Source organism: Manis pentadactyla, chromosome 4 (assembly GCF_030020395.1).
Source record: "Manis pentadactyla isolate mManPen7 chromosome 4, mManPen7.hap1, whole genome shotgun sequence".
NCBI classification, from domain to species: Eukaryota; Metazoa; Chordata; class Mammalia; order Pholidota; family Manidae; genus Manis; species Manis pentadactyla.
In genome coordinates, this window is record NC_080022.1 from 123,234,560 (window position 1) to 123,261,780 (window position 27,221).

Consider the following 27,221-nt stretch of genomic DNA (forward strand, 5'->3'; position numbering starts at 1 on the left):
CTTATTCTGTGGTGAGTGACCAAAGTGACAAGCTCCCCGGACTAGATCTCTGCTCTCCAGACACCCCTCCCCCAAACACTCTCAACAGTCATTGATAGCGCAGTGAACGTCCCCAAAGGCTCCTGTCCACTTTGGCAGCGGCGGCCAACGTTAACCTGTCTTTTCAGGGCCGCGCGAAGGCTTGCTATAGGCAGAACAAACCGGGTGGTCGGAGATGAGCAGCGCTCTCAACCCAGCCTCAGCCTGGCATTTAGACCCCGGCTCCCGCCAGGGCCGGACTACGTTTCCCAGGGGCCTCCGCGCGCGCTTCCGCTTCCGGACCCTTCGTCTGGACGCGCTCGGCTGTCGGCTTCGTTGCGCTGGTTCCGCTTCCTTGCGGCGACCCGTCCGGTGTCTGGACCGGGGAGGAGCAGACGCTGGACAGGGATGTGTTTCCAGCAGGGGACTGTGAGGCCTGGGGGTCTGGCCGCGTCCCAGTGGGGTGCACCCTGAGCCCGCTGATCCGACCGTAATCCCTTCTGCTGGAGCTGGGGTGCTGTCCGAATGGGCTCGGCCACCTTGCTCCTGCCCCTCTGCCCTGGGTTTGGTGTGTACGTGACAGCGGGGTGTACGTGTGTTTAATATCTGACACACCTTCGGGTCCTTTGCTGAGAAACGGGCTGAGGGCCCGCACAGGCTGAAGCTTTCGGCTGGATGGTGATGGAGGTAGGGCCCTAGACTTCCAGGGCCCCAGAGTCAGAGACCATGGCGCCTGCACCCTTGTGTCCCTGTGACCCATTGTATAGACTCAGACAATTAACATGGGAGGGCGTGGATACTGTAGGAGATCCTTCAGTCTAAATCGCGGGAAAGCGGTATTGCTTAGTTACGTGACTGTAGATGTTTCTGAGCTATGCACCTCCTGTTCCTCATCTGTAAGTGAAGTTTATTCTTCCTACCTTACGTGGTCATGAGAATCAAATGGCATTTGATATAAAACGGTTGACACAGTGCCAGGCACCAAGTAAGGGCTCAATCAATAGCGATTATTAATAGAAGTCATCCGCCTCCCTATTTGTACATAAAAAGAAACAAACCTAGGGAAGAAAAAAAATTACTTGTTCTGTGTCACCCACCCAACTGGTACATAGGAGAAATTAGAACCAGAGGCCCTTACCCCCAGCAGGGCACTTTTCACCGTGCTTGGTGCTTATGTATCTTTCAAGCATGTTGGTAACCATTTCTTAACCTGTTGTGTGTGATTGTGCTCCTGGGTGTCTGTTTTTGCAGGGCACTGGGGTAAAGATTATATCCAGACTTGTCTGTATTTAGGGCTTGCTGAAGACTGTGTGACTATCGAAGTTCTCAACTCCAAAGATACTACTTCAGACTCTCTGATGACTGTTATGAGTGGGGTGGCAGAATGAAAAAGATATACAATGAAAAAGGAGAAAAATTCAACCCAGAATCTCTTGCTAGAGTTTCGGAGAGAGTGCTCGTAATTCCCAGGAAGAGGCATGGAGGACTTGGGTGAGGCTGCTACACCCAAACAGTGGTGTATGTGGTGATGGAGGATTGGACCCACAAACTCCAGAACAGAGGTAAGAAATACAAGGGAGAGAGGGTTCTGCCATTTGCTGGGCATGTACAGTGTGTACCCATAATCTCATTTTAGTTTTTCTGTACAACAGCTTTGTAAAATGTGTGTGGGCAGCTCTGAGGCCTTGGACAAGGCATCAGTTTCCTCATTTGTAAAAAGTGATTAATGGAAGGCATCTGGTACATGGTGAGTGCTTTATAAGTAGGAGTTATTTTCCTAACATCCCCTTTTTTACTTGAGGCTCCAAAAAAGTTAAAACATCTTACCTGCCACACTCTTTCTATTAATATCAGATGCCTTTCCCAAGGGAGGGAGAGGGGGCAAGTCAGACTTCCTGGGAGGAGAGAAGGAAATGGGCTGACGATTAGACTGCACAGTACAGCCCATGGGATCGCTCAGCTGCAGAGCTGGGGCCTGCATCTGCAGGGTCCATGGCCTTGCCACCCATTCTGACAGGATTGGGAGCTGCTCCGGACTTCCTTTCAATTTCCCCTTAAGAAGTGTTGTGTCTTAAGGAGCTACAAGGGGATGATCCATATTGGAGGGGCTCCCATAGTCTGTCCCTAGTCTGTGTGGCTTTCTGCCCTCAGCCCCTGTGATTTCCCAAGGCCCTGGAACCTAGGGTTTCCTCTCTCTACCCTGTCCTCCACTGATTGTCAGAGTTCAGTTCCAGGAGGGGGCAGGCATCTTGTGTCTTGTGAGCAAGTGGAGGCTTGGGGTATGACTAAACATATTGGTTATACTTTTTGTTTTCATAAAACAAAGGATAGAAAGAAAACTCCATAAAATTTTGGCTAGGGGGTGACATGCAGAAAATAATAAGAAAACAATTAACTGATAATTAAATGATTTTATTGAATGCTTATTCTGTACCAGGTACTGATTTGGACCCTTTCTATACGTTAATGTGCAAGTGCTTCAAGGTAGGTGCCATTATTATCCCCAAATTTCAAATGAGGAAACTGAAGCACAGACGCAGCTCACCTATGGCCATTCAGAGCCAGGATTTAAAGCAGGCAGACAGACTCCAGAGCCAGTGTTCTAGTGAGAGACCATTGTAGGAGGCATATATTTTTTAAAAACTTGTGAAACCCTGTAGTGTTTACAGTGACAAGACTTCAAATTCCTACTTCTTCCCCAAACAAATTTAAAGCCCACAAGGGGCTTTAAATATTGCTTTTTGGGGAAAGAAAGAAACTAGAATATTCAGAAAACACAAAATTGTTTATAGAATAAAATAAATAGCATGTAACCCCTATTACTGAGAGAAAAGCTCAAAGAAGAGCTGAAATTTAATATGCTCAGCAGTTTTCTTTCAATAGGCAAATAATCAAAATGGGAAAGTAAATTATGAGCAGTAGGTTGCTTGATGGGCATGGAGTCAGAGGGAGTGAATGGATCATTAATTTGTTCACAACACTTTGGGCCTGTTGCCTGTGAGGCACACTGTGTTGGGTGCTAAGGATGTAGTGGAGAATGAGGTGACACACTGCAATTTAGCGGCTCATGTATGTGTGTGGTGGAATTAACCTAGGGTGGCTGCAGTCACACTGTGGACCTAGAGTACTCGTGATTTGGTGGCTGAAGGTCCTTGTGTCCCTGACTGCAGGGATGGGCACTGCTGCCCTTTGCCTCTCTGGCTTCTTTTTTTGTGTTCTTTGAAGTTGGAAAATTTCTCCATTTGTGATTAAAGAAGTTGACGCTACAGGCCTCTAAGCTTCCCTTCAGCCCTTCATGACATGTGCTGGTTTTTTGGTCACAGGGATCTCAATCTCTGAGCACAGGCTCAGGCATATCCTGAACCCAGTGAATGGTCAGACCTTGCCCCAAGTTTACATTCATTCTACTCTCTGAGGTTACGAAGCGTCATTACTTAATGCCTGTGCAGTCCTTCAGATACTATGACAGCCAAGGTCAGAGGCACATTTTGTTGGAAGAGGCTATTTCTATCTAGTAGGTCTGTGATACATAATGATAAACAGGATTCCTTTATTACACTTCCCTTCTAGCTCTGTCATCTAGGAACTCTGCCGTTTCCCCAAAAGGTATATTGAGGAGGAGAATATGGCCTTGGTTATCCACTCAACCAAGTCCCAGGTGAGTTGGGAATTTTCCTCTTCCCTCTGAAATCCCATTTTAATTCCTAAAGCAAAGAAATTTCTTTCTCTTAGCATGAAGCTTGTCAGCCTGTTAGCATCAGCAGTTTTAAAAGATAGGATCAAGTGGATCCGATGGACTGCCAACAAAATGGTGACTGGGTGTTGCTTAGTTGTGTAGAAGTAGCAGTGAAGATCGGGGCCTTGGCAGTCTCTCCCATCAGTTGGTAGGAGAGGGCATGGGGAATATGGGGCCTCTTAGCACATAGTTGAAGAGAAGGACTGATAGAGGTGGTTGGGTGAGAATCAAGCTTCCATTTGTTTACTTGAGACATCTGGCTCAGATAAGCAAAGGCACATGAGACAGCTCTGCACCTGTTTGCTTATAATTTTCTCCGTGGGGAGGAAAGACATGTAGACAAATCTGTGTGGTGCAATACCAGCAGATTTAAGGAGGGCCTACTCAACAATAAAGTGCTTTGGGGAAAATGTTGTGTGAATTCAGAGTGAGCAGGCGGGTCTGGGTCAGAGAGAGGGAAGGCTTTATTCCTTCAACCAGCATTGCTAGGTCGGCCGACAACCTCCCCACCCCTGCTAATGGTAGCAGTGAGCTTTGAAGTAGGCCCTGAAGGATGAGCAGATTTTTGAGGAGAAAGATTTGAAAAGAGAGTGACATAAATGGCTTAGAATGGAGAAGAGATACTACTCTGAGGCAAGAAAAAAGAAAGTACATTGAAAACATGGGTTTATTGTCCTACAGAAACTTAAGAGGCTGCCAATCTGTTTGCAGTATACTAATAATCACACCCAAAGTTCTTTCCTAAATATAATTCTCAAACTTGGTATATTTCTCAGTTTCTTACTTACCATGCACGTCTCTTTCTTAATATAATGAAGATAAGCTTAAGGCCAGCTGAACACTAGGCTTGGACGGGAAGGCCATATCTTTAATGTGATCTGTTTTTTAAGTCATTTTGTTCAGCTGAGAAGTTTTAATGGGCCTTTGTTGCTCAAATTTCTTTTCAAACTTACTTCCTACTGTATGAGATGTAGAAACAGTTTGCTTTTGCAGACATATGAAGCCCCAGATTTCTGGACTCTGTATTCCATTTTGTTTTAGCTTGAAAATTGGCCAGTCCTTTACTGAGCTCAGCTCTTCTTCTTTGCCAGATATATCCTGCAGCATCCCATACCATCTAGCATTCTGCCTCTTTCCAACCTCCTCCGTGGGAGCCACAGCCGCAGTTAGCTTTTGGTCTGCCTTCACAGTTATTAAATTATTTTGCCAGTATATATCAAGAGCCTACAACATTCTAGCTTAAATATCCATCTCCTTGAAACCTTCCACCTGCTTGTCAAGCCAATGCCACCATTATCTTTTAGATTTTTGTTATGCTACCCTCCACTTTAAGAGGCTGATTTCTGAATTAGGATTGGCTAGTGTATAATTAGTATAACCAGTAGACCCCAAATATACATAGGCCCTAATATAATAGAAGTTTATTTCTTGTTCTTGTAACCATATGATTGGGTGGCCATTCAGAGCCTTGCTATGTGAAGCTCTAGTATCTTTACCACATGGGTCCCAAACTCACTTTGGGTCATCTCTACACCAGCCAGCCAGAAGGGGACAGCATCATGGAGGAATGTGTGTTGAATCAGGCCTGGAAGTGGTGTACCTTTCTTCTGCTTGCATTCTGTTAGCTATAATTCAGTCAAATGGTCACATCTAACTACAGAGGAGGCTGGGAAATGTTTGTCTACCTTGAAAGGTAAGGAGGAAGTGTATTTTAGTGAGCAATTAGCAGTTTCTGCCACTCTCCTCATATATTTAGATTATTTAGTCTTATTTTGCTATTGTAAGTTATAATGTTTATTTCTAACTTTTTTCATATTGTGATCATTTTCTTATAATTATTTTTAGATATGAAATTGCCATGTCAAAAGAATGTACATATTTTAAGACTCTTCAGCATACAAGTGAATAAAATCTTGCCTTTGAAACCTGTGCGTGCTTGGATCCATTTCCTCCCCATCCCATCAACCGCCCCTAATTATGTCTCATTTAACCTTTTCTTCAGAACCACATGCAGAAGGTTCAGGGCTTTGTGTCATTCAAGGATGTGGCTGTGAACTTCACTGAGGAAGAATGGAGTGAACTGGATCCCTCTCAGAGAGTCTTGTACAGGGACGTGATGCTAGAGAACTATAGGCACCTGGTTTCCTTGGGTGAGGTTGGGTGCGCACACTTTGGGTAGGCCTCTTGGATAGCTTTGCTTTCTAAAGATGCCCTTGCTCCTATTAGGGGAAGATAACAAATAAGGCTTTGGGTTTTTTTTTTTCCTCCAGAATCCAGAGCTGATCCTTAAACTGTTTCTCACTCTCTTTGGGTAGAAATACTCAATTTCTTCCAACAGTTAGTTATCCTGTCTTTGCTCTCAAAAAGATAACACAGTGGGACTGAGAATGGGGTGGTGCTTTGTCTTTTGAAGTCACATTCTATTTCTTTCCCTTGAGTAGGATTTCCATTTCCTAAGCCTGATGTCATCTCCCAACTGGAACTAGCTGTAAACCCATGGATGCAGAAGGGAGATGTGCTAAGAAGCAGCTTTACACGTAAGTGAAAGAAGGCAGATGTCTTTGAAATATGAGTTAGGGTTCCTCCCCCAATCCTCCAGGTCTGTAGGAAATATTGAGACCCCTCTAGTCTCATCTTCACTTGGACATATCAGAGTCATAATAGCCTGACTCTACTTCCCAGACTCAACAAAGAGATACTTCCTACTTAAGTTGTAACCCTAACCCTGGATGCAGAGATCACTTTTATCCTCTTCCCAAGTATTTTTTGAGGTCATTTCCTTCTGTCTAGTAACTGGGATCTCTTCTTCATTTACTTTGTCTTCATCAACCCTCGTTTTTTCCTACAAAAGTATGAAGAGAATGAAATAATTTGAATGTAATTTTAAGGAATATAATCTTACATCTAATTTTAAGGTTGTAAAACTGACAGAATTCCCTGAGTATATGTGGGAATAAGGGAGAAACAAAGATAATTCCCAGGTTTCTGGTTTGGCTGTCTAGGTCGATGGAAGTTCTCTTCCCTGAGATGGAGAACACAAGAGAAGAAGCAAGTTTGTGGTGGAAGGGGTCAGTAGAAGATGAGTCCTGTTTATCCTAAGTTGTTTGAAGTGTCTGTAACAGGTCTCAACCAGGGATGATTTTGTCCCCAGGGGACACTGGCAGTTTTGAAGACTGGGAGGGTGCTATAGGCATCTTGTGGGTAGAGGCCAAGGATGTGGCTAAACATCCTACAGTGCACAAGACAGCCCCTCACATAAGGCTTGTTTTGCCAAAACGTCCATAGTGCTGCATTTGAGAAATTCTGGTCTATGGAGATGTCTGGGTGGTAGATGAATACAAGGAGGAACTGTCAAATAGGTATTGGTGAAGGAAAGAGATCTTAACTGGTGGTACAGATTTGGGAATCATCTGAGAATAATGGTCACTGAAGTCATGGGATAAGATCACCCATAGTGATCTCACTATGAAGTGAGATGCATGAAAAAAGTTGCAAGTGAACCTCGAAGCCCAATGAGCATACACATTTAAATATCTGCTATCTCTCTATGTATCTATATCACTGGTGTAATTGTTCAAAAGTAAATCATAGGGAAAATACTGATGTCAAAATGTTACAATGGTAATAATTTTTAATAAGATGATGGCAGGAGAGATATATAAATTTTTATATTCCTAAAATTTATTAATATAAATAAAAGAAAGAGAGTCCAGAAGGGATACTAAGAAAGGGTGACCAGAATGAGGAGGCAGCCAGGTCTGCTTGTCATAGAAGCCAATAGAAAAGAGCATTTCAAGGAGAGGAAGGGCTTACAGTGTTATATGCAAGAGAGATCAAGTAAAAGAGCTGGAAAGTATCCATTAGGTTTAAAATTAATAGCTGGCTCGTTGTTTTTGGTAACTTAATAGTGGATTAGTCTCTTGCTACCATCTCTGTCCCTTGCTTAACTTCCATTGTTTTCTAACTTTTGTACATTTTCATACATTACATAAGGTTGTCAAATCTACATAAGGTTACTTTGAAAATAGTCCTCAACTTACAAAGACTTATGTGTTATGATTGTTTTACCTATAATATGAAAGAGTACTTAAAAAATCTCTGATGATAATGTTCCAATTTTATAACAATTAAAAAGTATGTTGTGTAATTTACCCATAAGAAGGCTGAGCTAGTAGTAGGCCTGGTCCCCTGATCTCATAAAATTTTTGCATTCTCCTGAACTTTGACTCTCTGTAAGCTTTTGGTGCATGCATGCATTTGTGTGTGTGTGTATGAAAGATGGAAAAAAGTGAAGGCTGGAGGAAATCTCTGGCAAATTGTAACACGTAGGGTAGCAAAGGAAAATATGGGAAATGATATTACTGAATTTGATAGTAACCCCAGCAGTAATCAAGGGGAGTTTCTGGGAGACTGCCAGTCAGAGTGGGATATATAGGCATTGAATGATGACCCTAGCTGGGGTGAACTCCAGACGAGGGGCAGGGTAGAGGGTGATGGTATCAAAAAGCAGGGAAGATTCCAGTGGTTCAGAGGCTAGGGTAGTTAGCATTCTTATGTTCAATACCAATCATTTCCCAGCTGAGATCTCCCTAACACATTATTTTATACCATTGATCATGCTTGAAATGATTAGTATCTGTCTGCCTCAATAGAATGTAAATCTCAAAATATATCTGGGACTGTATTTGTTTTATCATTGAATCCTAGTACATTACATGGTGCCTAGTTTATAATAGATATCCAATAACTTATTTGTTGACTTACATATTTGACTAATGGTATTTATGCAGTTGTTATCTCATTCCTGCTTTAGCCACTTTACAGAGAACATTTTTACTTCCCCTCCCCCCCCAGACTTGGAGACCAGAAAGTTGACACCAAAGATGGGATTTTCTGAAAAAAAATTATACTGAGGGATAAATATGGAGAGAAGCACAGAGTCTGATGCAAGGATCTCTAGTTTGAAAGATACCTGGTGATTTACAAAGATCAAAGAGGATGCACAAGATAGACTTTAGAAAGAAGCAACAGTTATCTGCAAGAAAAGAACTCCCATTGCAGATAGTAACTCCAAATGTATTGAATTAGGAAAGTTAGTTTGAAGTATGACTTTGTTATAAAACCAATACATCCTAAAGAAGAAATACATTATACATATGATGCTCCAGGAAAGAGCTCCAAGCAGACTTCAAAATTATTCAGACATAAGAAAGATAGCACAACTGAGAAAGTTCTTCAGTGTAATGCATGTAATAAAATCTTCAATCATCACTCAGTTCATATTCAACATTGTGTAGGGCATAATGGAGAGAAAAATTTGGAATGTAATCAATACAGAAGGCCTTTGGTCATGGTATACACCACATTGAACATCAGGGAACTAATACTGGAGGGAAGTCTTATGAAAATAGGAAAGGCTTTAACTGGTACCCATACCTTACCAAACATCAGAGTGTTCACAGTGGGAAGGAATATATGCATGAAAGAGGCATAATTCAGAATACACCATTTATTCAACATCAGAGAATCCATAATGGAGAGAAACTTGAATGTAGTGAATGTAGAAAAACTTTTAGTAATTATTCAGCCCTTACCGTACATCAGAGAATTCATACTGGAGAGAAACCATATGAATGCAATGACTGTGGGAAAGCCTTTAATCACAGCTCATCTCTTTCTCAACGCCAGAGAATACAACTGGAGAAAAACCCCATGAATGTAATGGATGCAGGAAGGCTTTTATTCAGATAACACACTTTATTCAACATCAGCGTATTCACACTGGAGACAAACCTTATGAATGTAATGAATGTGGGAAAGCCTTCACTCACAGTACATCCCATATTGAACATTAGTTTGTTCACACTGGAGAGAAGCCCTATGAATGTAATTAATATGGGAAAGCCTTCAGTCACAATGCATCCCTTATTGTCCATCAGTTTGTTCACACTGGAGAGAAACCCTATGAATGTAATGAATGTAGAAAGGTTTTCAGCCACAGCTCACACCTCTACCAACATCAGAGAACTCACACTGGAGAGAAACCATATACCTGTAATGACTGTGAGAAAGCATTTAGTGATCAATCAGCCCTGATTTGACATCAGAGAATTCACACTGGAGAGAAACCCTACAAATGTAAAGAATGTGGTAAAGCTTTCAGTCAGAGCTCAACTCTCATATAACATACAAAAACCCACAATGGAGAGAAATGTTACACTTCTAAGGGTTGTGGGAAAGCCTTCAGCCAGAGTTCATCCTGTACTCAACATCAGAGGGTTCATACTGGAGAGAAACCATTTGAATGTCTTGAATGTGGAAAAGTCTTCAGTAGAAGTGCCCACCTAACTCAACATAGGAGAATTCACACTGGAGAGAAACCTTGTGTATGTAATGAATGTGGCAGAGCTCTCAGGTGTAGTTCAGCCCTCATTTGGCATCAGAGACATCACAGTGCAGAATTGCTCTGAATGTTCAGACTGTTTACCTTATTAAATACCAAAGGATTATACTTTCACAGGTTATTACAATTGTGATCCTTTATTTTGAAGGCTGAAAATGTACCCCCCCCCCCGATTTTTTCCTGCAAAGAAGTTTCATCTGCCAAAATACCACAAATCCAAGTGAAAAAATACTTACCTGAAATCTGGAATAACGCAAGAAATTCTAAACACCAATCTTCATGTGTATGTGCATGTTTTTTTTTTTTTTTACCTGTACCTGAAAATGACTAATGTTAGTCACCATGATGTAATTTTTTTCCTGGCCCCAGGAATAGGCTATTTCAACATGTCAAGGAATTTCAGTTGTTTGAATTGAGCTTGTCATTTCTTGTACTGATTGGAATAGTGCCATGTACAAACTAAATAGAGAAACTCTTGGTTGATTATATATCCTAATCCACTTTCCTTTAAATCTCTGCCCTAACATATAGTCATTCCTATCCCCAGGACACACCCTCCTGTGGACAGCTATTGTCTGCTTTACCTTGCCCTATTTTTTTTGCACCCCACAGAGGCAAGATGGACTGCTTCTCAATTAATAGGCCAGTTATTGAGACTGTTGACAATTTAGATACCAAGAGAATTTGAGAGAAAGTATTACACATACAAGGGACTTCTGAGGAGAGCAGGGTAGGTTCATGCCAGTCCAGAATGGCAAGAGCATAGAGGAGGTTGGGCCTTTTTAGTGGCTAGGGGTAGGGTTAGGAAAGTGTTCCCATGCATGAAGTTTTGGGGATTCAAGTGGGATTCATGATCCAGTGCTAAGAGCTCAGGAGGAACGCATAAGTTTCCTTACCTAAAGTGCCTGGTGTGTGTGGGGGGGTGGAAGACTGGAAGCTCAAATGCTGCCAATGGCCAGACATAAAAAATGGAGTCAGACTCTTTATTATACCCACTTTCTCAGAAAATCTTTGTTCACTTAGCTCAAAATAGCTCTTCAATATTACTGTATCTTTTGTTGAATCTATTTTGGTTTTACCATCTCCCCTCTCAAAGTCATCTTTCCCCAGGGCAGAAATTATAACTATCACTTCTCAGAAAATAAACATTATTTACCTTGGGAACCAGTAGCCTTACAAAATAATTACCATCTCATACAATCCTGACAGAGGAGTTGGGGAATGATCCAACACTTTTAGAAAATACTTTAGGAAAAGAAAGCCTATGAATTTGTATCAAACTATCACAGATTAAATTACTTGGGGTTGTCTGATGAAAATTACTGTATATGGTCCTAAGAAGCTGTACGTGTACTTAATGAGCCAGGCATTAATTGTTGGTCACACTGTGAGTCTATACATATATGCAGTGTTCTTTTAGGTCATCCTAAGCTTAAATTCATTAGGGTCTTTTAGGTTCCATGAATTATTTTGTCTTCCTTTTTTTCTCTGTCTTATGCATTTTTCAGTTAGCTATGAGAATTATTGTGTAGGATTAGAAAGAAGTCTCTTGACTTTCCCGTATCATTCCTGATGTACTAGTCAGAACTTGAGATTTCTCTGCTTTATATTTTTCTCACTAAAAAGACTCTCCTTTCTCACCAACTTTCCTATTCTCTTCTATTTTAAACACTTCCATGGTGTTAGCTACAGATGGAAGTTCAACAGGATTTGAGTTTCAGAGCTGAAAAGTACAACTAAAGGTTGAGAAGGAAGAATTTTTTTTCTGCAAATTATCTGTAAGACAAAATATTCTGAAGGAATGGTTACATCTAGAAAAAAGATCTGAACCCCCTTGGTAACTTTTTGAAATTGAAATGGTGGGAGAAAAAGTCAACTATAGCTATGTCTGTCATTAGAATCAGTGCTCTTAAACTGTTCTTTGTTAAGAGCTTAGGTAACAAGGCCCTTAACGAAAACATTTCTTCCCTGGAGCCAGTTAGCTCTGTTGTGGAGAAACATATGCCCTTCCTTCAGAGGCTTCATTCTGTGATGACTGTTTAGAGTTAAGACTCAGGACAAGTGCCTGAATAAAAGGCCTGTTGTAGAATGTGTGAATTGCACTGTAATGAATTGGTTTAATTCTGGTGTAATCTAGTTTGGATCCTGAAATACTAAAATTTCTAGAACATAATATTTGAAATCTTAAGTTCCAGTTCCAGAAGTCTTGGCTGTTGGATTTCAAGGTTTTAGTCAATACTTTTTTTTTTTATATTTTGATCAGCTTTTGGTAGGTAATCTGGATTCTTCAGTTTTTCAATCATGCAAGTCAAAATTTCTACTTTCTGTGGTTAAAACTGCTTATGTTTGATGTGTTCAGTGAAGATTGATTTACATATTTTATGTTAAATCCTCCAAGGAGCTTGGATAGTTTTCATCATCTTATGAGGTCACTGTATGGTGCTTTGCACATGGTTTAAAAAATTCATATAAAATAGAGTTACTCAGTGAAAGTCATTCCTCTAGTGCCTTTGGATACATGTCATAGATGATTTCTGGATGTTTTTCCAAGAATCATGAATACAAAATATAGTGACTTGAGATAAACATCTTGGGGAAATCATATCATACTTATATTTTACTTCATAAGAATTCAGCCATATTCACCAAGATCCCTCCAAATCCCCACAGGTACATAAATCAGTGAAATTAAAAATATTTGAAGATTATATTTTGCATATAACATTTCTATTATTTACTTATAAATTTATACAAACAAGCACATATTAGCATTGTTATTAGGGTTATATACAAAACAATATATATGCATTTTATGGGCAACTTAAGAGATTTATAAGGGCATTATTGTTAATACTCAATTTCATCTTATGTGCTGACTTCAGAAGCTGACTTTGTATAAGATTTTGCCTCCAAAGAATCCAGAGGCACAGCCAATACACTTGTGTAATAGTTTATTTTTCTGGGTGAATGTTTTTGCTTGGTTTTCCAAGGTTGATGATATCAGAAGATATGCCACTTCATCCTGGTAGGAAAGTTGCTGTCATACAGCAATGTGGATAATTGAGAAACACTTTTGGTTAACCAAGGTAAAAATACATTTCCCAAAGTAAACCTGGCCTTGGGTATCTGGATAATTGCCTCAGTTTATAACAGACCTACTTTAAATCTTTTGTGTAGCAAATGTAAAGTAGAAAAGATACCTGGTTTTTATACTTATGCTAGAAATGCAACTTGAGAAGTAAGCGTTGATATTCTATTTCTTTCCTTTTTAAAAAAATTTTAATTTTAATTTTAATTTCTTTCCTTTTTATAAATATGAGGTAAGGTAGAATTCAGTGTACAGACTACCTTTTTAAAAAAATATCTCCCCAAACCTTTTACAGATTTTCCTGACAACACAATAATAGTTAATACTTAAAATTTATTATGTGCTAGACACTGTTCAGGCACTCTTATGTGCATCATTGTATTCATTCTACCCAAAAGTGCTCTGAGGTAGGTACTCCTACTATCCCTACTTGCTAGATGAGGTGGCTCAGAAAAGACAAGTCATGGTCTACTGGTAAGCAATGTGGAGCTGAGATTTAAACTCAGTCCAGCCCAAGAGTCCTTGTTCTTAGCCTTTTTGCTATATTGCTTCCTTGCACATGTGTGTATATATGTGTTGCCCTGAGGTGTGTTGAAAGCCTTCTGAGTGTGCCAGTCACCAGGGCATGTGGTAACAATGGGGCTGCCTTCTAAAATGATGGAAGCATAAGTGACTGGCAGGATTACTGATGTCAAAACTTGCTTTTCTCCATGCTACACAACCTGGTAAGCCTTAGGAAAGGCAATATGCCAGGAGTAGAGGGGTTCTATGTTGACCTGGGGGCAAAACTCTTTGAATCTAACTCTAAACATCAAGACACCATCCAAAGGGAGCCTCGTTAGCCAGGGACAGTATCATCTGGGACTTGTTCCTGTTCAGGTACCAGAAGAAAGAGATCTGGACTAAAAGTCCCCAGGCATTTATATCTACTAGGAGAACTGCTAAAAATGTAGTAAGGTACTAAATAACATACTACAAGTTAGAGAGTGGTTTTAATTGGATAAAACAGCTCAAAGGTACCTACCAGTCTGTTTTAGAGATGCCAGTGTTTTTGGTAGCTCCCACATGGTCCTTAAGATTCTGTGACAAGGTCACTAGCTTCTAAGACTAGAAAGAGGACATTTTGGGGGCTGATTTTCCTTTTTTGAGAATTTTCTGAGGTATGCCTTCTCCCTCTCAGTTGTACTTGATTATTGACATAGTACTCTCAGGAGAAGAGATTCAGAGGCTTTGGAGTAAATTCAAAAGGACAGAGGAGCGCTGGAGGAAAAGAAAGAGCAAATAGCTAGATTTGCTTCCTTTTATTTCTTGTTATATTAGGAGTATGGAGTGTGGATACTTCGAAATTATTCCTAATATTTGTTATTATCCCCTGTTTACAATGAGGGGAATGAGGTCTCCAACAGAGGGGAAAGGGTTGAAATCGTAGATGAATTAGGGGATCTGGAGTCCTTTCCTCTAAAGCTGATCCGAGCAGCGGGCAGTCGCAGGCGCTGAGCATGAACGCCCCCTCGTCAGGAGCACACTTGCCTTTTCCCTCACAGAAGGCTGTTTGTAACCTGGCTACAAGGTTGTCCAACTTCTCTATTTTGGGAGGATATTTCCTTTTACATCCGTAGCTCGCTTCCCTCGCGGACTTCGAAAAAGTTGCTGGTGGTCATTTCTCATTTTTAAAATGTATCCTTGGGTTTTCCTTTCAGGGAATGATCACATTCATTTAGTTCATCGACGTCTTAGGCTAACCTAGCCTTTCTCACTGTAACCTCTTGCTTGTGAATCAGATGGGAGACATGAAAACCTTTACCCTTTCCGAGAGCCCTTCCTGCTTAGGTGATAAAGACACAGAAATTAATCACCCTTCTCCGGCCTTTAGTCCTCGGGACCAGCCACTCTTTGAGATCGGCCGGATAGCAGAAGCACGGACGCTCAGGAGTTGTCATGGAGACCAAACACGGGTAGGGGGCGGGGTGAGGGTACGCCACAGCTGGTGATTGGCTAGGAAGGCACACATTGTTTCCTGGGTAAACGTCTACCTCTCAGAGGCCAGTTTCCCTGCGCAGGCGCAGTTTCCCTGACAGAGCTCTACCCGGTGGCCTTCTGCGGTGTTTCTCTGGGTCATTGCAGGTTCAGGGTGCTAAGCCCGGGCCGAGCTTCTGGTAGTTTCTGGCCCCGGGCCGGAACTGATCCCGCACGGCCCCGTTTGCGGGTCCTGCCACCACCCCCTGAACCGAGGCAGTTGTGCAGCGCCGCGGCTTCGTGACGGTCGGGCCACAAGTGCTCGCTGCAGTGGCTCCTGGCTAGGGCGGGCGGCCGGGCTGGCTCGGACCGCAGCGCGGCTACTCCGGGAGCGAAGGACGGGCTGCGGCTCACCCGCTGCGGTTGGGTCGCCGAGCCCTGCCGGGTCTTCTGCGGGAGCCCGGAGATGCGAGGCCCCCGCGCTGCGCTTTCCTGGAGTGGGATAGTTGCGGCTTGACTCACCGACTCTCGGTCCAGCGAGGAATCCATGTTTCCTGAGAGGCAGATAGATGCAGTGAGTTTCCCACATTACTAAGTGTGAGAAGAGGTGGACTCCTGAGAGGTGGCGATTTAGGATGCACAGCCTGGGGCACGTTAGGGCTCCCGACTTGTAGTCGAGTCTCCTTCCCTTGGGGCCTGCACAGGAACAAATCCCAGACAATGTCCCTGGCCAGGGAGGCTCCTTTTCTATGGTGTCCTAAACCGATGTGTCGGAACTTCTAACAGGGTGGGCTGGGTGCAACCCCGGAAGCCACCTGACTTCCATCTCAGGACTCGCATTTTATGGAGGAGTGCTATGCTGCCACAATTTCCCAAATGTGGATGCCATTCTCCCCAGATTTAGTTATGCTTTACCCAGTCAGGTGCTACAGAATAAGATAATATTTCATCCACCTTCACCAAAGCATTTAACTTCTCAGAAAGAATAAAGATGGGAACTTTTTTTGGCCCCTTCCCTGTTTTGGGAGAGAAATATATAGGCCGATTCTTTAAATGACAACAGGATTATTATGTAGTAGGGTAGGAAGAGGTTTTCAGATGTATTTAATATGCAAAATAATGGTCAAATATTTGAGTTCTGAGAGTGAATTTTCTCTAAATGTTTATCTCAAACTGCCCCTCTTAAGTCAACTTCCTCCTTGAGTAAATTAAAATGACTCAAAAACCATTAGGAATTTTCTAATGGAATTATTGATGTGGGCTTTAGGAATCAGTTTTCAAAAGGAAAGGTGCTCACCACAAAACTCCCAATACTAATCTGTTGAATGTCTAACATTAATCAAACACTTCGCATTTGAGGAAATCACACTCCATGGAGGAGTTGCTATTTTAGACAATGGCCTCATTGCTTTTCTTCTTTCCTTTCTTCCTGAGGAATGGGTAAGGTGGTGGTGGTGGTGAGGAGAAAGATAAATCAATGTGAAGACCCATGAGTAACTTCCTGCTTTAGGTTTAATCCCTCTCTCTTCCTCAAAGCTGACTCTCAGATAGGAGCTTGGGTACAAATAGTTAATTTGGAGTTAATCCTGAAAAGCATGGTGAAGGAATGGGGAAGTGAAACAGGGCAGGAAGGAAAGTCACTAAAGGGCAGTTAATGAGCAGGTGACCATTGAGGCTCAGGGACCCTGAGACCCTGAAGATTCTGGGCTTGTCCCAGTGAGGGTCTAGGAACCTGGGTATTTATTCATCCCCTCCCAGTCCTCATTGTTGAGGTTTGCTTTTGGAGTGTTAACTGTTTAGCACTTCTGTACCTCTTTGCAATGTGGTTGATTGTATCTTTAAGGTAAGAGTCCCAGAAATGGATTTTGGATCAAATGGTAGGCATATTTTAAATCCATGTTGTCAAATTGCCCACCACAAAGGGTCTGTTTACCTTCCTCAGAGCTGGCGTTGGCTCCTCCCTTGGCAATGGGGGCAGAAAATGGAAGGGCTGCTTGTGACAAAAGGATCTCTCTGGGTGGACCAGGCAACCATGAGGGTGGGGCTGGGTGGGGGAAAGTGTTTTCCCCTCTTATGCTTGAGAGAGGACAGAAATGGTGAGCTGTGATGGCATTAATGACAGTTTTCTTTTGCCTTGTTTAGACACTGAAGGACAGACTTCCTTGTTTTTTAGGACTGTAAGAAAGCAAACATAAATCCTGAGAAGTAAGAATAAAGCTGGGGGGATTACACTCCCTAACTTCAAGCTTTACTACAAAGCCACAGTAATCAAAACAATTTGGCATTGGCACAAGAACAGACCCATAGATAAATGGAACAGAATAGAGAGCCTTGATATAAACCCAAACATATATGGCCAATTAATATACAATAAAGGAGCCATGGATATATAATGGGGAAATGACAGTCTTTTTAACAACTGGTGTTGGCAAAACTGGACAGCTACATGTAAGAGAATGAAACTATTATTGGCTAACTCCATACACAAAAGTAAACTCAAAATGAATGTAAGTCATGAAACCATAAAACTCTTAGAAGAAAACAGGCAAAAATACCTTGAATATAAACATGAGCAATTTTTTCCTGAACACATCTCCTTGGGTAAGGGAAACAAAAGCAAAAATGAACAAATGAGACTGTATCAAACTAAAAAGCTTCTGTACAGCAAAGGACACCATCAGGAGAACAAAAAGGCCTCCTACAGTATGGGAGAATATATTCGTGTATGACATATCTGACATGGGGTTAACATCCAAAATATATAAAAAGCTCACACACCTCAATACCCAGAAAACAAATAATCCGATTAAAAAGTTGGTGGGGGATCTGAACACTTTTCCAAAGAAGAAATTCTGATGGCCAACAGGCACATGGAAAGATGCTCCACATGGCTAATTATCAAGGAAATGCAAATTAAAACCACAATGAGATATCACCTCATACCAGGTAGGATGGCCAACATTGAAAGACAAGGAACAACAAATGCTGGTGAGGATGCAGAAAGGGGAACTGAAAGGGTAACTCGCTGCGACTCTCCTTACCCCAGAATGACTCAGGAGACACAGGCCCAGGCAAGAGATTTTATTATCTGAAAGAGAAAATGGCTGCCCCCAGAGAGAGGGAGCAGCTGCTCGTGGGTGAGGAAGTGCTTTTTTAAGGAGTAGGGGTAGGGTGTGTTCTGCATTGGTGATTGGATCTTAAGGGGTGGGGGTCTTAGCAGCCAGAATTTGCCTTCAGGAACCCTCCTACACTGTTGGTGGGAATGTATATTAGTTCAAACATTGTGGAAAGCAATATGGAGGTTCCTCAAAAAACTAAAAATGGAAATACCATTTCACCTGGGAATTCACTCCTAGGAATTTACCCGAAGAAAACAAGATCATAGATTCAAAAAGACATATGCACCCCTGTATTTATTGCAGCACTATTGTGGGTAAAATTGTAATATTTCCAGAATCTCTTGCCTGGCTTTAGTGTATCTGCATATCAATAGGTGTTTCTAAGAGGTGGAGAGAAGTAGTCCATCTACATATCAATAGGTAATTGCAAGGGCATGAGAGGGTTTATCTGGACTGGAGAGGTTGGGTGGAGCTCTCTTCTGCTGCAGCCTGGTCAAGAGAGAGATGGGATGACTGCTTGTAAGAAATAAATGGGTTTCTTAAACTTTACTTCTCCCTTTGACTGATTTTGGTTTCAAAGGTATTTTGCCCTGGGATTTCCCCCTGGAGTTACAACTATTTACAATAGCCAAGACATGGAATCAACGTAAGTGTCCATCAGTAGATGAATGGATAAAGAAGATATGGTACATATACACAATGGAATACTATTCAGCCATAAGAAGAAAACAAATCCTACCATTTGCACCAACATGGATGGAGCTAGAGGGTATTATGCTCAGTGAAATAAGCCAGGTGGAGAAAGACAAGTACCAAATGATTTCACTCATTTGTGGAGTACAACAGCAAAGCAAAACTAAAAGAACAAAACATCTCTAGAGGGGACTAGAGATTACCAAAGGGAAGCAGGTGAGGAGGGAGGTAGAAGGGTATTAAAGGGCATTATGATTAGTACGCATAATGTAGGTGTGTCATGGGAGAAGGCAGTACAGCACAGAGAAGACAGAGTGACTCTATAGCAGCATAGTATGCTGATGGACAGTGACTGCAATGGGTGTGGGGGACTTGACAATATGGGGAACGTAATAACCACAATGTTGCTCATGTGAAACCTTTGTAAGATTGTGTATCAATGATACCTTAATAAAAATAAAAGCAAGCAAGCAAGCATAGTTCCCATTTAAAAGGGGGATTTTAATTGGGGGAATCTTGACGTGACATGTTCCTCATTGCAGAGATGCAGCCTCTCCAGGAGAGGCACATATGGGACCTGATACACCCGGTGGTATGCTGGCAAATTTTCAACAACTAGCTCTGGGGTACTGGGTGACCCTGATTTGTGTTTGCCATATTCTGTGGTGTGAATACTCCCATCATGGTGGATATCAAGCTACTCTCAGCACTGAATGTACAGTTGGGAAGAAATGGGCATGAGTGGCTCTTGTGAGTGATACATGATGGCTCCAGCACCCTGCTATTTTTTATTTTATCAGAACATAAATTCAGGTATGTCTGCTTGCCAGGAGGATAGAAAGGCAACATTTCATAGGTATTTTAAGTACTTTGAAATTTTCATGTGTCAATATAACCCATATAAATATTTTCTGTTTTCTAACTCCATCTGACCCTGTTAAGAAGATCAGTATTAAAGATTCCAAGTTACATTTGCACTGTAGTCCACGTGAGTAGTGTCTCCTGGAGCTACACAGAGGACAGCCTCAAAATAGTGGTCAATGTCTCTTTGGGCCCCATGATTGACAAAGACTGAAGATAAGAACTGGTTAGAAACACATAAGAACATTTTAGGAAAGATGCAGAGAAATCTTTTATTCAAGAGACAGGTTTCAGGCAATTATTTGTCCTCATGAAAATCCTTAGGTTGGGTAAGTGCCAGAAATGTAATTTAAACATTAAGTTTATAATCGAATACTACTGCTTAGTTCCTAAATATGAGGAAGTGCTCATCCATTATATATTATTTATTATACACAATTATATATATTATACACAATAAATCAGCCATTACATGTTATAGCTCTCAGCCATTTCATATACATAAATCTATGCTTATATGTAACTGTAAATATGTAGATAGATAGATAGGTATAGGTGGACATAGATAGCTTACTCAACATCAACACTTGTACTAGAGAGAAGCCGTGGAAGAGATTTCAGTAATTGCTGAAACCGAATTTTATATGAAATAATCCACACTGGAAAAAAATTATTTGAATATCTTAAATGTGGGAGACGCTTGGCTGTGACATACATCTTCTCATGGCAGCACCCACACCAGAGAGGATATGAATGTAGGATATGTGGCAAAGCCTTTGGTCATAGCTTCACTCTTCTTGTTGCAGAATTTGCCCAGAAAAGAGACCTTACAAAGGCTGCAAATTTGAGAGAAACTGTCATGACTGAGCTTCTACTCTGTACCTGCAGATTCAACCTGGAGAGACCATGTAAACACAGCAACATCTTCGGTCTTCACCTAGCCTGCCTCAGCATCTGATGATACACATACTGAGCATGTAATGAATCTGAATAGAATGAAAGTGGGAACACATCAGAAAGTGTTCATTCGTATGTCATTGATAATGTACACCTGCAAAACAAAACCAACCCCTAGAAATATAAATGTATTGTGAAGACATGGCTTAGAATTCGGTGCTTATTCAGTATCACAGTTTTTCTAGGACCCCAAATCCTGGGATTAAAATAAATAGGTAAATGAAAAGACTCCAGTAACACAGCCTAATTTTATACAGGATAATCCTTACCGGAGAAAATACATTGCAATAGGTATGGCAGAATTTATTACTACTGATTATTTCTGTTCCCCTCTAATAGATGTTAGAACTGAAGTGAACTTGAAATATCTAGTACAGGTCTTATATTTTATAAGCAAGGGGATGGAGGTCTGGAGGTCTTATATTTTATAAGCAAGGGGATGGAGGGCATAAATGATATGCCCAAGCCCTGTCTTTTTTTTGCTGTTGTTTTTTTTATGCGGAGGGTGGTTAGTCAACAGCAGAGCTGAATTTCCAGTTTCCCTCCCCAAATACCTCTTAACAACATGTAGACTATAGAGAAGTAATCGTGCGAGTCAGTGGACGTAGGGATGCTTATGAATGGGGGAAGCAGTGGGCTGAGGGAGGGACAGGAGGGGACTGGCTTGGTATTCAGACGCAGTTCCCGAGGGGAGGGAGCACCAAGATGAGGCCCCAGCATGCAGAGCTGTGAATTCCTGCCGGAGGTCGGAGCAAGGGGGGCACCACGTGGGCCAGGATTTGCCATCCTTGTTTCTGCCGGAGGCATCGAAGATTCACTGGGTAAGCACGGATTTTCTTGTTACTGAATTTAAACCTCAGGATATAGCAAAGCTGCGAAAAGAATTCTGCTGGAGAGCAGCCCTGAGCTAGAGATCACTCATCCCAGCTGGCACGGGAAAGCCGCCTGTCAAGGCTTTGCCTAGGGGGGTATTCTTGCGAGTGAAGAACGACATTTTATTTATGTACTTTGCACTCACAAAACTTTCATTCTTTCAGATCAGTAGTTCTCAACCAGGGGCGATTTTGTGATTTTGACCCTTAGGGTACAGTTGCCAACGTCTGGAGACATTTTTGGTTGTCACAGCTTGGGGAGAGGGTCACTGGTATCTAAAGCATAGAAGCAAGGAACGCTGCTTAACACCCTACAATACACAGGACAGTCCCCCTGACAAAGAATTATCTGGCTCCAAACGACTACAGGGCCGAGGTGGGGAAACCCTCAGGCAGGCAGTTTACCGCGGCAGCACGCGAGCACCAGGCGGCAGTCAACGCCTGCTGCTGGGACGGTGAAATCCGAGGCATGCACCCGGAGCACAGCTGGCTGAAACAGTCGTTACTCTAATCTTCGCGCGCGCCCACACACATACACACACACTTTTAAAATCACAAAAATGCAATATTCTTCACAACAGATTTAAATTACATGGAAGTATATAAGGTAAAAAGTAAGGGTTCCTCTGTTTTCTCTCTTCAAATTCTACCTTTTAGGATTAAGTTTTATGTGTATCTGACCAGATTATTTTCTTATATATAAGTGTATGTGTGTGTATATGTGTGTGTGAATGTACACACACACACACAATTAGCATTGTACTGTTTCTTTTGTTTTGCAACACAATTTTCGTTTTCAAAATCATACTGTGGACATTTAAAAAAGTAATTTAGAGGAACCTCATTTTTTAAATGGATGCATAATGCTGTGATGTATGAATCTATCATAATTTATTTATATATATTCTAGTTGATGGGAATTTGGGTTTTTTCCATTTTTTTTTTTTTGTGATACAAGCAATTCTGTGGCCATGCTGTTATTTTTGTAGGATAGATTCCTGGAAATGTGAGAGCTGGGTCACAGTGTATGTGCATTGAGAGTCTTGATGTGTTGGCAGTACTAATTTGGACTCTAACAGTGTAGGAGAGTACCGATTTGCCCATATTCTTGCCTACATTAGATACTGCCAATATTTTACTATTATAAATTTATATTATATTTCATTCTTAATGAGGTTGAATGTCACTTCGTATGTTTATATTTTCATTTTTTGCAGACTTTACACAGATCTGCACTAACAACATGTAAAACCAAACCTACAAAAATTTAGGATGATCAGCCAGTAATCACACTGCCTCCTAAAATGTGAATAGTTTTCTTCAGAATCCGAAGTTCCTACGATGAACTATTCAATATCTAGCATTTAATTTAAAAAATCATTAGACAAAGAAACTGGAAACTGTGGTCCCTAGCCAAGAGAAAAAGAAATCAATAGAAAACCAAACCTGAGATTGTCCAAATTTTAGGCTTAGCAGTTAAACTTTTAAAGCAGCTATCATAAATATGTTTATACAATTAAAGAAGCATATGTTTAAAAATTAAAAGAAAAACATGACCTTAAAAAGTGAGCTTGTGGAGAATCTCAGCTAAAAAAATGAGAAGTATAAAAAAGAAGCAAATGAAAACTCTGCAGTTGAAAAGCAAAAAACAGAAATAAAAAATGTACTGGAAGGGCTTAGCAGATTGGAGATGAAAAAAGAGCCAATAAACTTAGAGAAAGATCAATCTGAGAAACTAAGAGAAAAGAGAATAAAGGAAATTGAACAGAGCCTCAGAGACATGGGGGACAGCATTAGTCTAATATACATGTAATTGAAATCTCAGAAGAAGAAAGTAAAATTGGAACAAAAAAAAGTACTTGAAAAAATAATGGCTGAAAATCTCCCAAATTTGATGAAAACACCAACTACAGAACTAAGAAGCCCAATAAATTTGTCTGTCTATCAATCATCTATCTATCTATCTATTATCTATCTATCTATCTATCTATCTATCTATCTATCTATCTATCTATCATCTATCTATCTATCATCTATCTATCTATCTATCTATCTATCTATCTATCTATCTATCTATCTATCTATCTATCTATCTGTTTATCATCTATCACTTGTCTATTGAACTACACCTCAATATATCTATCCTAATCAAACCTTAAAGACCAAAGATAAAGAAAAAGATCTTTGTAGTAGCCAGAGAAAAAATACATATACTCAACGAGAAGGAAAAGAATGATCCACTTTCTTCTACCAGAGATTATGGAGGTCAGAAGAATAAGGGAAAATATCTTTAAAGTTCTGAAAAAAACAGCTATCACACTAACTGCATACCACCAAAAATATTCTTTGGAATGAGGATAAAATAAAGACATTTTCAAATAAAAGTTGAGAGAATTTGTTGCTAACCAAGCAGTTAATAATAATAATAATAATAATAATAATAATAATAATAATAATAGATGCCCTTCAGGCTTAAGGGAAATGATAGCAAGTGGAAACTGAGAATTACGTAAAGGGATGAAAAGCACCAGAAGTGATAAAGGAAAAGTGGATAAATAAAAAAGACTATGCTTAAAAAAAAAAACTAAAGTAAAAGTGATAGCACTGTTAGGTGGGGGGTTTATAACAAATTGTTTATAACAAACAACTGCACAAATGATAAAGTAGGTGTATATGCAATTAAATATTTGCTGGGCTATTCATTGTGAAGTGTAAATTTAGGTGTGAAGTTAAGTGTGTAGAGTGTGAAATGAAATAGGAAATAAGGAATATTGCATGTGAAGTGTCAAGTGTGAAGAGAAATGAGTTACAATATTGCTCTAAATAGATCCTAATGTATTAAGGACACATATTGTTAACTTTAGAGCAACTACTAAAAATATAGTGAGATATAACGAAGAAGCTGATAAGGTAAATAAAATTGAACATTACAAAATATTGAATGACTCAAAGGAAGGCAGAAAAGTAGAAACAAAGGAGGAAAAAGCAGAAGGGACAATTAGAAAACAAATAGCAAGAAGGCAGAGTTAAACTCAACCATATCAATAATTACACTAAGTGTAAATGAACTAAACATCTCAAAAGGGAGATCACTTGACAAATAGTGCTAGAACTGACTCAAAATGGATCTAAATGAACGTAAATTCAAAAGTATAAAACTTTGAGAAGAAAACATAGGAAAAAATGTAGAGTACCAGAAATGATAAAAGTGGATTAATATAAAACATAGTTTGTTTTTTTTTAAAAAAACAAAAGTGAAAATGATAACACTGCTACATGGGGGGTTTATAACAAATTGTTTATAACAACAATTGCACAAATGATAGTAGGGGTATACACAATTAAATATTTGCTGGGCTATTCACCTTGGATTTGGTGATGATTTTAAATATCAAAAGCAAAATCCATGAAGGAAAAAAGATTGATAGTTACGATTTATTAAAATTAAAAACTTTTGGTATGTATAAGATACTGTTAGGAGAAAGAAAAGAAAAGCCACAGACTTGGAGAAAGTATTTGTAAATCATATATCTGATAAAGGAGTTGTATCCAGAATATAAGATGAAAGATCTCTTTAAACCCAACAATAAGAAAACAATACAATTTGGAAATGGGCAAAAATCTGACCAAACACTCTACCCAAAAGATATACAAATGGCCATAGCAAAAAAGATGCTCAACATAATTTTTCATTAGAGAAACACAAATGAATAGAGATATCTGTTAGAACAGCTAAAATCCAAAAAACTGACAGTATCATTTGCCAGTGAGGAAATAGAGCAACAGAAACAGAAGTTCATTGCTTGTGGGAATGCAAAATGATACAGTCTAGAATACATAACACTATACATTTGCTAAAATCCATAAACTTCTAATAGTGTGAAGAATGATCCTTAATGTAGGTAAATTTAAAAAATCACTTAGGAGGCTGGGGGATTCCAGGAAGAATGACTGTGATGAGAGAATCTAATTATATTTCAAATGCTATGAACTAACCTCACTGAAGGGGAAAATCGGTGCTGACCTAAGTAATGTTAGAAGTGAGTGGAATCTGTAAGACTGAAGACAAAATGAATTGTACGTAAGCACTGTACTATAGTTGGTAAAGTTATTTCCCATGAGGTTATGGGTTGAGAAGTTTGAAACCAGTATACACGTATACTTAATTGAACAATTAAGTACATGGGTGGTGGATGGGGTGTAAGTCTGGGGAGGGGAAATCCTGGGGCAAAATACCTCTAAAACTGAAATCAGTCAAAGGGAGAAATAAAGTTTAAAGCCCTTTTATTGCTTACAAACTGAAGTCTGGGGCCATCTCTCTCTCCTGCTCCAGCAGAAGCAAAACAAGCCCTCCCCTCATCTGTCAGGTACAGATAGGTTGACCAGGTAGTTGCCCATTGATATGGAGATGAACTTCTCTTCACCCCTGAGGATATGCAAAGGCACTAAAGCCAGGTGAGATATTCTGGAAATGTTACAACTTTACCCACATGTGGAAGCCAGGTTTTTCACTGCTGGAGTAGGAGACTACAGACAATCAAGGGAGAAGGCAAGAATGATCCATGGTGGACCACATTAGAGTTGGAGATGTCAGTATGGACTCATGGTCAGCTTAATATAGGTTCAGGAGGATACATATAGAAATATTTATAGATATGTATGTATCTACAGTTAGTACACACACATATTTCTTGCTCTGTCAGCTGAGAGAATACCCAGATCTTGTTTCTAATGCCATTCTTTAATGAAAAGAGCGAGGGCTGTTTGGAGAAATAGCTGTCTCTGGATTGGGGCAGAGAATATACAGGACTACCGTGGAACATCTAGTAGTTCTCCAAAACCAAGGCCAAACCAAACCAAGAACAGAACTGTGGGGATGTCACAGGGCACAGGAGCCAACCGAAAGAGCTCCCAATGGCCAAAGCTGGTACAACTTAAGCAGCAAAAGAAAAACAGTACTGTATTATAACCCAGTGTATAAAATAAATATCCATGAGACTATACTGATGTAAATAAATGATGAGTAAACAAATAATTTGGGGAGAACAGACAAATCTCTCACATAGAATTCCAAGTAATTTCTGTAGATACTCTGCCTTCAAGAAGGTGGAGCATAATGCGTTGCTCCTTAGGTGTGCACTGTGCATAGTGACTTCTTTCTGAAGAAGGCAGGATGGAAAGGAGGAAAAAAAGACTAACTTCAGTGGAGAAACACGACAACCACCACCCCAGCCAGGTGATCAGGGTCAACAACAGTGGTAAGTCCTGCTGATTGTATGTGCTCTTGATATGAGGCAGTGAGAATGTCACTGTGCCTCTGGTCTTCCTCCCCCAACCCCTAAGTACCTAAATCCCAGTCTAACCATGAGAAAAGCATTAGACAAATATCTCTGTTAAGAGACATTATACAAAACCCCTGACCAGGACTCCTCAAAGTTGTCAAGGCACCAAAACTAAGGGAAGTCTAAGAATCTGTCACAGTCCAGAAGTACCTGAGGAGATGTGGCATCTGAATGTG

General features: G+C 40.5%; 1 protein-coding gene across 2 annotated transcripts; it reads left to right on the top strand.

Moving 5' to 3' along the window:
* Positions 1-334: 334 nt before the first annotated feature.
* LOC118932406 (zinc finger protein 300-like) lies at positions 335-20,940 on the top strand. 2 transcript variants are annotated; one of them, XM_057500832.1, is made up of 6 exons: positions 335-705; positions 1,270-1,580; positions 1,671-3,676; positions 5,757-5,904; positions 6,196-6,291; positions 20,681-20,940. In XM_057500832.1, exons 3-6 carry the CDS (start codon positions 3,644-3,646, stop codon positions 20,830-20,832), a joined length of 429 nt encoding a protein of 142 aa, XP_057356815.1. In that variant the 5' UTR covers positions 335-705; positions 1,270-1,580; positions 1,671-3,643; the 3' UTR covers positions 20,833-20,940. The 2 variants fall into 2 exon arrangements, 1 of the variants encoding a protein (XP_057356815.1); XR_008997147.1 differs by lacking the exon at positions 20,681-20,940 and adding an exon at positions 8,609-13,321 and having other exon boundaries at positions 1,312-1,580; positions 1,671-5,904.
* The last annotated feature ends 6,281 nt before the right edge of the window (positions 20,941-27,221 follow it).

Bases quoted from the DNA above. Each gene is read 5' to 3' on its own strand.
- LOC118932406 (XM_057500832.1), top strand. From the start codon at position 3,644: ATGGCCTTGGTTATCCACTCAACCAAGTCCCAG. The intron at 3,677-5,756 runs GTGAGTTGGGAA...CCTTTTCTTCAG, and splicing joins TCCACTCAACCAAGTCCCAG to AACCACATGCAGAAGGTTCA. The intron at 5,905-6,195 runs GTGAGGTTGGGT...TCCCTTGAGTAG, and splicing joins TAGGCACCTGGTTTCCTTGG to GATTTCCATTTCCTAAGCCT.